The sequence below is a fragment of the Sinocyclocheilus anshuiensis genome, unplaced genomic scaffold (assembly GCF_001515605.1).
Source record: "Sinocyclocheilus anshuiensis isolate Anshui unplaced genomic scaffold, SAMN03320099.WGS_v1.1 scaffold315, whole genome shotgun sequence".
Lineage (NCBI taxonomy): Eukaryota > Metazoa > Chordata > Actinopteri > Cypriniformes > Cyprinidae > Sinocyclocheilus > Sinocyclocheilus anshuiensis.
Window position 1 is genome coordinate 1,056,529 of NW_015548210.1, and position 11,041 is coordinate 1,067,569.

The following is an 11,041-nucleotide window of genomic DNA, read 5'->3' on the forward strand; positions in this document are numbered from 1 at the left end:
AACGTTATTAGAAGAAGAAGAGGACCAGCACTGGGGGGGGGGGCAGTGTGGAGGGGCATTTAAAGACAGTCACGTGTCTAAAGCAAGCATTCAGCCTCGCCACAGTTTGAGCTCCCAGAATGCATTGCACTCTCAACTTTAAATCGTTAGTATCATATGTAGGGGTTTATATGCTTATGCATCTTAAATACCAATTTTGGTAGATTTATTTGTTTATTTGGTTGGTATTATTTCTAAAGGTCGCTTACCGTCATTGATGTTTGTGTCTCGTCTCCTCTCATACTGAACCCAGAAAGTTTTCTCAACTGTACACTCACGTTTCACCTCATATCGTATAAATCTTTCGCCTTTTACTAAATATTTCTGTGGGGAGTAACACAATGAGTATAAACTAATTTTATGATGCCCTGCTTTTGGCGGGGCTGGTTTTGTGGTTTACGGAAGATTTTGTGATTTTATTGTAATGTGTAAGTCTCGCGGTGTCTTTCGAGTACGTTTACAGCAAGGTGTTAGATACGACGTTAGTTTGTGACGTCAAGTGACAAACGAGTATCTTCATGTTGTCACTTCATGTCTCCGGTAACAGGCAGGACGTTCATAGCTTTTCACTCGGTTATGACAGATAGTTTCATTTCTGGTCGAGTAAATGTTTTGCCTTCTGCTAAATATTTTTATGGGGTGTAGTATGAATTTAAAACAGTTTTGACACTCCGCAATTGGGGTTCTCGTTCTTGTTTGAGATAATGTTAGTTTGTCTGCAGTCATTTTGTCTACCTCCTACACCGTACATTTGTATGCTGTTTAATGCAACTCTTTTCTAAAGTATATATGTTTCAGTATAATAGGCTAAGTAGGCGCTAAACCGAGCAGATGAGTCACGTGACGATGAGCGTCCTACTTGGTTCGCTGTTTTAATACAAATTCAAAGTACAGTACTCTTTTTACTGTAAACGTAGCTCCATGTGTTTGACTTGAAGTTTATTTGAAGTTGAAGTCATTTTGTAGTAGCTCCCCGTCTCTGAGATTCATGTTTCCGGTGGGCGGTATTTGTTCATGAGCAGCACTAGTTATTACACTTACGTTGTACCGCAGAGAGTAATTCTGTCGCATTTTACTAAAAAAAATAGAGTAATTTGAACAATGAGTAGAAATTATTATTATTGATGTGTTCTGCTTCATAGAGAAGTAGTAGGCTGTCTGTTAACATAAATAAATAAATACATTTACTGTACTGAATGTTGAAAATATAGAAATTATTATGAAATCAGTATCTTGAGACGTTATGGTAGCCCATATCTAGCCTATACAAGTGGTTTCTAACGCTTTTTGTCATTTCACTTTTCTGTAATTTTGAATGAAGCAGACAAGAAATGCAAAATATGTCTACTTTTCATTTTAAAAAGACATGTTATGCTTTACTTGCCATGGATCAGTGTAATTGTCTGCCAGTATTTTTATTTTTTAACAAAGATGGGTTCACTGTCATGGGTATTTAATACAGCAGGGGAGAGCAGGGCACAATGTAACACTTTTTGACTTTCTCAGTTTTTGTAAATCCACATGGGGTTCAGAGTAGGGCTGAACGATTAATTGCATTTGCGATAATATCGCGATATGAAATAACGCGATTTTTCAATCGCAGAGGCTGCGATTACACTCGGTCACGTGATGCGCGAGAGTGAAGAGGTGTGTTCCACTTGAAGATCGATCGGTGTATGACATCAAAGTACGGCGAGAGAAAGCATAAGGAGATGTCCGCGCTCTCTTATAGCTCTCGCAGTACTTTGATGACACACACCCATCGGTCTAAGCAGCGCTGCTTAAAGTCGAGCGCAGGCCATCAGCAGAAAAAGAAAAGAAATAAATCGGTAAACAGCCAAAGGACGTAACTTAGAATGGGAGATGGATTGGTTTGTGAAAGGGAAGAGAAAAGCCATAGATGAAGTTGCACAGACCCAGGCAGGTGCTGGTCATTCAAAAGCTAAATGCAGAAAATATGACGAGGCATATCTTGCTCTCGGCTTACAGAAAAGAACATTTATGTTTAATCTATCTAATAGTGTGTTGGGCATACTATACAATGATTTATAGCTTGTCTTTGTTGAATAATACAGAACATAAAGAGCTTTAAAAAAATAATTGCATATTAAATCGCAATATTGGTAAAAAAAAAATCGCAATTAGATTATTTTCCAAAATCGTTCAGCCCTACTGAAAATTAAGCTTTACTACATTTTATTAAAATAGAAAACAGTTAAGTTTAAATTGTAAAAATATTAAAATGTTTTTACTGTCCTTTTAATCAACTAAATTAGGGAAAAATACCCGCCGATAACGATAACCGATAATTCGAAAAAGTCAATAACTGATATGTTGGCCGATAAATCTAAATCCACATTTTTTTTATCATTTTTGAGAGCCTGATTACAAAGTCTCACCATTAAAACAAACAGAAAAATTTACATTTAGTGGCCGATATATCGTGCATCCCTAAAATTGAAAAAAAAAACATTACATTTTTTCACCAGCCTCAAACTTCTGAATGGTAATGTACAATTATATATATAAATGGATAAATAGAAAACATGTCTTTCACAAATACAATTGATTTTTAAAGTCTACATCTGTGTGAGCCGGATGTTGCCACAGCAGTTAAAATGCATGATGCAATTTTATGATGTGGTTTTGTGACACAATACTGACGTACTGTCCTACTACAACTCTAAAAGTGTATACTTTCCCATTATGAGTGAATTATTTAATTTCAGAGCATAGAAGTATGCGAATTGGGATGCAGCCAACTTGAACACACAGTGAAACCCACCTCGCAGGCCTGGAAACAGAGGTGGATGTTTGTTTGTTTGTTTACTGAGGCTTCTGGGAGGCTGGACGCACTCCTTTAGTTCTCCCTTACACACAGAGCAGCGTGAGGGATTTGTTTACACAGCCAGGGGCAAAAGCTTACAGACACGCACTGCTAACCTACATCACAGCCACCTGCCCTGGCAGACACTGATCTCTGAGCCACAACACCAGGACAAACCAGAGGGAAAACAATATACAACGATCACAAACACATCAATTGTGAACATGTACGAAAGTTAAATTCAATGCATTATGAACTGTCTTAACGAAGCGGTTCACCATAATGAATCAGACTTCTCAACTCTACCACAGCCTGAGGCGCTTAAAAGACCCGATAAAGTGCGGCAAACGCCCTGTTCACCCACTATTGATGTTCAATGGAGCATCTAAAACAGGCACAGCCCCCACAAACCACAGAAACAGCCCCAAACCAGCTTGGTTTAAAAAAAAAAAAAAAAAACTTCCCCAAATGCACACAACTAATGAGCAAAAATCAGATGTAGATTTTAAACCATGAATGAAGTCAGAGAAAGGTCAAAGGTGGCATTATTAGTGCTCGGCCCCTGAGGGAACAGCTTCCCCTGCCTTGATAAAACAACAAGGCCTGTCAATTCTCAGAGGCAAAGGAAACATAAAGATGGGTTCACTAGTCGTCCTACAAGCTAATTGATTAGTGAAGTGGACTAGTTCATATTTTTCAACTTAAAGAGAGTTTTAGCATGCTGACAGTTTCAAAACTGTCTCAAACTGCGGATGCTAAAACCTGTGAATTATTGTCTCTCAAATTTCAAAATATATTATAGTAGACCAATAATAGCTTTGTGCAAAAACTAAAAAAGGTACTTTGATATTTAGCATGCTTATTTGATGAATATTTGACTTGCAAAGCATTGCACTTCATGATGTGTACAGTATTTTATATATACTGTATACTGAAAAAAATGAGTGTGCCTAGTCTTGTAGTAACTGGATCCTAAAACCTTTTTAATTTGATTAATTTTGTGGGGGAAAAAAGAAATTTAGAGATTTAGCATTTTTATTTGTTTAATATCTATATTTTAAGGCATTGCATGTTTTTGCATTCAGTCTATTTCTGTTATTTTTTTTATTTATTTAAATGCATAAATGCAGACAGGTGTTTGTCAAGTAAAAAAAGCTTTAAAAAAATCAGAAAATGCAATTTTCATTGCCATGCTGTATGAAAGCCAGTGTCTGCTGGACCTTCCTGACTAGAACTTATGGATAATTAGGAATTAGGATCATAATTAGGAAAACTTCTATGGTGGTGAATGGAAATTACAGCACTTTTCTTTTTCCATTTCCGTTTGCTCCAATAGGAAAAGAAATACTATGTCAAAAATATGACATTACATATGATGAAAAAATATTATGTTGGTCAGAAGAGAGAAAGATGTTAAATTTGCCATCACTCCTTCAGCTGCTATATTTGTAATACTCTATTTTTTGAGATGTAATGTTATATATATTTTTTAAATGAAAATACACAAAAACTATATTCACGATGTTAATAATTGTGGAAACACATATTCACAGTCTATGAAAAGATTTTAAAAATATGTAATTTTGCACATGCTTAATCAGGAGCGAGTGATGCAGTTGGTCTCTGCAGACAATTAAGATGCGTGCCATCCTGCAATCATGGAGAGGGCAGGGTTAAATACCTGACCTCTTGCATTCAGCATCATCCATCCACCTCGCAGGGCTGACCGCGACGCAGGCAGACGCAGGACAAGAAAAATGAATGCTTCTTTCTGCTCCTTATTTCATCTGCTCTATTGTGATGGACACAAATCGGAGCGGGGATGCCCTCATGGATCCGCAGGGGGTCTTTGTGAGGGAGTCTTCTCTGATTTGGTTCGTCTATTCATGAGGAGAACTGCATAACTACACACACACACACACACACCTGCTCGCTCACTTCCTATAGCATCCCAGTCATCAGTTTACTGGGTACGTCTGGGGATGCGAGTCTAGACTAGGCCGCTGCGTGCATGCGTGTGTGTGTGTGTGTGTGTGAACTTTGCGAGCGTGTGACGCAGAATGACTGTAGCCCTGCTGCGTCTTCACGCCACTCTGACAATTTTGATACAAATTGGCTCTGAAGGCTGAGGTCAGTGTAACGTAAATAACAGAGAAAATGAGTTCAGCCAGAGAATAAGGAGTTTTGAAAAGCCAGCGGTCGCACAATGGAGATCTGCAACGGGCCCGGGCTAGATGCTGAAACACATGGTAATTCATTTTCGAGTAAAGCTTTCTTAAATTTGAATTTGAAAAGAAACAGCAAAGAAGAAAGGGTGATTAAACGGGCAAAAAAAAACAATACAAAAGGAACAGGGAGCTTGTGGGAAGGCGAGCAGCTCATAACACTACACAACCCAGCTGTTTACAACTATTAGACCCTAAAGGACAAATCCCAATGCATAATCTCCCTGCACTTCACACATTTTCACAGACGCATGAAGCTTGTGTTTCACTGGGACTGGGGTGGGCGGTATGACCACAACCTTACATCATGCTATGAGATATTATTTCAGGGTAACTGAATATATTAAAATAATTTTTGCTGGAAATTCAACCCCATAATGTTGAATATATTACATCATCATAGCACATGTCTGTTTTTGTCCATATAATAGATTGATATTTCACATGATAAAAAACTTTTTTATTTAAAATATGAATCTATCATTCTGTCCATTATTAATCTATTATTATATCCACAAAAATAGTCAGATGCTAATTAGAATTAACTATGATATGATTTAAAAACAAACAAAGTGTGTGTGTGTGTGTATAATAAAATAATTGATTATTTTTCTAAATTTCTATCATTTTTTTAATAATCTATTGATGTAAATGATGTAATTTATTGATGTAAATTGTTTTACTTTAATATATTATTGAACACACATACATCTTTGAGTAGAAATAAATAATTAGAAATTAATAGAAACTATAATTGTGTTTTTCAATAAAATTAATTTTATTTTTTTCAACATTATCTCTTGACTTAAATACTGGTATGTATACTTGATGGATGCAAATCACAAGATAAATTTTACAGAGAAATTTTAGAAAAATTGCAATTTTCTTGGCCGATTTTTTTGTTAATGTGATCTGCCGATACCGATTTTTGCCGATACCGATTTTTGCCGATTCCGATTTTCTTTCTAAGAACTATAATTGACAGCATATACAAACAAAAATCTACTTTTCTTCAACGCAAAGTTTTATTTTCATAAAAATGGTCCCTTTAAGAGTTTATCCACAGACCCAATATAGGGCCTGTTTACACCTGGTAATTTCATGCGTTTTCGCTGATCGTGGCCCAGACCACCCCCTGAAGTGGTTTGAGCGATCGGATTTATATCAGTCTCTAATGCGTTTCGGAGGGCATTTACACCTGGTCTTTTCACGATCGGATAATAAATTTAATAAGAAATTTGGCATCAGTGCAAAAACACATGATGCAAGACAGCTAAAATCAAGGCTGCAATAGTGTAATACATTGTAAATATACAAAATATTTCACTGTAAAAGTCACTGTAAAAGAGCTGATAATGATGTTAAAACCACAGCTTTGAAAAAATAGTTGTATAAATGGTATAAAACAGATTGGTGTGTTGACACATTCATAACGTTTCTTGATATATAGCATCATACCACCCAACCCAAACTGTGACGCTGCATGAAACATTTGAGAAAGTGTCCCAGCAAACATTTCCATTCTGGTGAGTCGACTGAGGCACTGACTCCAAAAACATTCTTAGATCCCAGACGGTCGGACGTCACCACTTTCATTCATCATGAAAATGTCATCTTCAGCACAAGTAAATATGAAAGACTAAAGCTGTTAGGCACTAAAGGCAAGATGCAGATGGTCCCCCGGAAATGACGGAGCAAGTCTGAGACGCGTCTCGTCTGTGCTGTGCATCTGATCAACAAATGAAGGGTGTTTTATGAGTCAGTGACTCATGAGTCACAAACATACCTCAGCTTGATGATAAATGGATTACAGGAATTCTACTTTCTCTAGGCTACACTAGGTCATGATGGGTCACAACGACTGACTAGCTGTCCAATAAACCATTAGTGCATGAGACCAACTTAAACCAGGTCAACTTTTAAAAAGTGCACCCCAAGACACTTGAAGGATATCAGAAAATCTTCTGCAGTCTCACCACGTTCATGACTAAAGCCCAAAGTCACTACTTTCACTATGATGCTCTACCAAAAACACAAGTCACCTGATCAATCAGAGCTGCTGTTTTTGCCACAGGTTTCAGCCTGATTCATACTAATCCAAACATCTTTTCAATTAAAAAAATAGACCGAAAAAGACAGAAAAAAACTAACTTTGCAAAACTGTGTGGCGGAATAGATAAAAATTGTCTAATCTCACTTCCCGAGAACTGACTGTGAAATGACTCAGTCGTACAGCACTTCAAGGGCAAAACAGGACCCCAAACATCCATTGCTTAAGGAAATATGATATCTTGCAAATCAATATCAGCTTTATTGGAGCATAGGTTATAATGTAAAAAAAATATATATTTTCAGAAGAGTCATATAGTGAAGTATGGGTCACAATGTTACATACACTATTACACAAGTAATAAACACATATAACAAAGACATGCAAAGTAAAGAACATTTAAGTAAACTCAATCCATATGTTCTCAACATGTGCTGCAAACAAAGCAGGTTTCCCAGAATAATTTATAGTAGTAGTAGTACATACTGTAAAACTCTAACTGACATCAAAAGCTCTGTGATCACAAGGCATGATAAATATGATCTTCAACAATACTAATATACATGTATCCAGCTGCAGGAAATCGCACAGAGAAACCAGGTGCAATGTGAATCAATGCATTTTATGAAAGGTATAATGAAAAGTAGAAATTTAAACTAAAGCCCGGAGGATAGAAGTGACTAAGAAAGCAAAATGCAATTTAACTGAACACCTCATAAAGTGAGTTTACACGTGAACAAGTTCTCAGGATCTGAGTCACTACAGCAGCTTATTATGCTGTGTCTGATTCTTTCTGTCCTAAAACAGATAGATAGATAGATAGATAGATAGATAGACTGACTAATGACTATCTATGACTTTTGCTGTAATAAGTTGTTATAATTTTACAATTTGTATACTTTGTCACTCACAAAAATATTTCCACCAAATTGAAAATTTAAATATTTTTATTACTTACATTTTTTTTTTAATACATAGACTACAGAAATTTCCATAACTTTTCCAAACATTGTTTTCTGTAACTTTTCCATGCCTGAAAAATCACAAAAAAAAATGCTAATTTCTTCCAGATTTTTCATGACTATGGGAACATTAGACAGAGGTACAGATTGAGGTAGAGGTGGAAAAACAAAGAGATAGAGGAACTGATGATGGACTGATCTACAGAGGGAACGAAAATGGAGAGATAGATGGAGATAGAGACAGAGGAACAAACAGAGAGCCTGACAGAGTGAAATGTATATAAAGGAGTGAATAGGGAGATGAATGAACAGATAGAGGCAGAGGAACAGATCTACACAGGGAAAGATAGATGGAAGAGAGATGGAGATAGTGACAGGATAACAGAGAAATAAAGCGGGATAGATGGAGTACAGACAGAGGAGTGAACAGGGGGACAGAAGGAAAGATCTGCAGATAGAGAAACAAAATGATGTACACAGGGTTGCATCTATAGAGTCAGATAAGAGGGGTAAAGAGGGATATAGGGTTAGATCTACAGAGTTAGAGGGGTAAACACAGAGATTGAGTGTTACTACATCTAACGGTAGAGAGGGAGCGCAGCTGGGCGCCTGGGACTCATCTACTATTGTTTTGCTCCAACTGCGCCTTTTCAAATATCTCTGGTGGTGATAAAGCAAACTGAAGCCGGCAGGCCGGTAGCACGAGTGAGCGGTGAGCGGACGGCGTGTGAGTGTGAATGTGCAAGTGTGTGTTTAAGAGAGAGTTTCTCACCTGGAATAAGAAAGAGCTCCAGCTCTGCTCCATCATCGCGTCTCACTCACAGAAACAAAGCGCTCAACATGGCAGAGCAAGACTTCCGCCACCCCGCGGAACGTACCACTCGCGGGAGGGGGGAATACAACAGCAGTCTGGATGATTTAATGAATAAAACACTATCCGGTTTTACAATATGGTACTTTAAAAACACATTTAAAAACACTTTGTGGTACAACACACTCTGTCTATGCTTCGGGGGTAAATGTCATGAAGTACTAACTACAGTGATTTTCAAAACATCCCTGTTTTTCATCTCCATCTCGACAGACTCTGGGGGCGCTCCAAAAAACAGGAGTGAAGTTGACGAATAGCGTGGAACTGTCGCGAGACTCGTCATAACTCACTGCGCGAGACTGACTGCAGGATTTATCTGCATTTATACGATTAGACGTGCTCTATCTGTATCTGTACATGTAAAGTCTATTTTATACGTTTAAATACAACATTATGCATATTAAGTCTTCATATATGTGCCTGTTAGTGTTGGGGATTTTAGTTAATCTAAAAGATTTGAATCTTTTCACTAACAAGATTTGTTCCGACTCGTTTATTGATTCATTCAGTGTCTCTGTCTGCAGGTTCCTCCAGTCTTGAAGGATTCATTGAATCATTCACTTAACCGAATCGATGGGATCAAGCATCCTCGTTTAGTTCATTCATGAACGAGATGTCCGAGTTCGTTCGGTTCGTTCAAAACGAGATGCTCTGAGATGAGTCATTGCATGGAAGTGAACGAAAACGACTCGTTCGTTTAAAAGATTCGTTCAAAACCTACATGGGACAGAGTTGTGTGCATCTTTTAACCTGATTTATTGCTATAAATCCCCCAGCAGACACACGAGAATGATTAGCTGAAGACGTGGTCTATTTTAGGATCGTTTTATAATTAAGAGCAACACACAGGGCGAGTCCTGAACTGAATGAACTTAATAACCCGATTTATTATCAGCGGGGTGCCCTTCTAATAGGTCACAGAGCGATTAAAAGGTCATGTTTTATAAGAATCTTTTTTTCCCATTAGTAGTATAATAGCTTTGTGTGTGTGTGTGTGTGTGTGTACGTGGCTACCAAATTTTACACGTTAAATGCTAAAAGCATGTAATTAGTACTTCAGTGAAGATTTCAGTCTTTCAATTTATGTCCATTAAATAATAATAATTTAAAAAATAGCTTAATAATTTTACTAAATATAATAATGGCATATTTTACCTTTAATACAGCTCCATTTTCTGGCATTCTTTGTGCTGAAGGTTTTACGATAGTTTATTTTTATTTTTTAATGGAAATACTATATGTTTTCTGAGTGCAAAAATTAAATAAAGCAGCATTAGTAGTGAAGAACTGCACAGTGCTGTTTCACAGAAAGCATCTGTTATATTTGACCAACTATGACACTGACATATTCATTAATTAGTACAGTATGTTCTTGAATGTGATATAAACAGTGATCTGAATGCACTCCTCATATAGGCCAGTTTAAAATCCTCTTCATCCACAATGACCCTGTGGAGCACCTTTTAAATAGTTTATGGTTGACACAAAATTGCCTAACATAGAAGCTAATACAGGTAATGTTTGATCAGTTAAAGAAAGTTAGGTCAGGTGTGGAGAAACTGGCAAAATTGATTTGCTATGGCTATATATCTAATATGCTGTAATCATGATTTAAGCATGACATAAGCAAGATTTACATTATGACGCCAGACCCTTTCCAGTTGTATATGTAGCTTTTCTACCAAAACACCACAGCCAAATTAGAACATATGGTTTATTCATCTGTATTGGGTTGAGGAGTTTCCATTAATGGTTTGGATATTTGATTTGATTTGACTAGCAGACTTTAAATTGACCCACACTGTTATTTTATTACAATTTATGCCACTAAACCTTATAAACATCTAAAGCTATGTGCTCATTCAGGTTCCAAGACCAGAACAAGAGATGTTGTATTAATATGAATGTAAGATAAATACATCACAAATGTGCAAGCGATGGGGATTTTGAAGATTATTGCGTGACTGGAAAAATCTAAAAACATACACAAGGAGGGATTGGTGTTGTCACAGAGTCGGTCCAGAGGAGGGCGCTATGCCCATGCAAATGAAACTGAACCACTATGAA

At 37.0% G+C, this 11,041-nt stretch overlaps 1 protein-coding gene across 2 annotated transcripts in view; it reads right to left on the reverse strand.

Moving 5' to 3' along the window:
* The window catches only part of LOC107653704 (vascular endothelial zinc finger 1-like), a 23,134-nt gene extending 14,199 nt beyond the window's left edge, over positions 1-8,935 (reverse strand). For both annotated transcript variants that reach the window (XM_016440496.1, XM_016440495.1), the window contains exon 1: positions 8,876-8,935. In XM_016440496.1, the coding sequence (XP_016295982.1) occupies positions 8,876-8,911 (36 nt within the window). In that variant the 5' untranslated portion in view covers positions 8,912-8,935. The remainder of the gene's footprint in view (positions 1-8,875) is intronic.
* Positions 8,936-11,041: the final 2,106 nt, after the last annotated feature.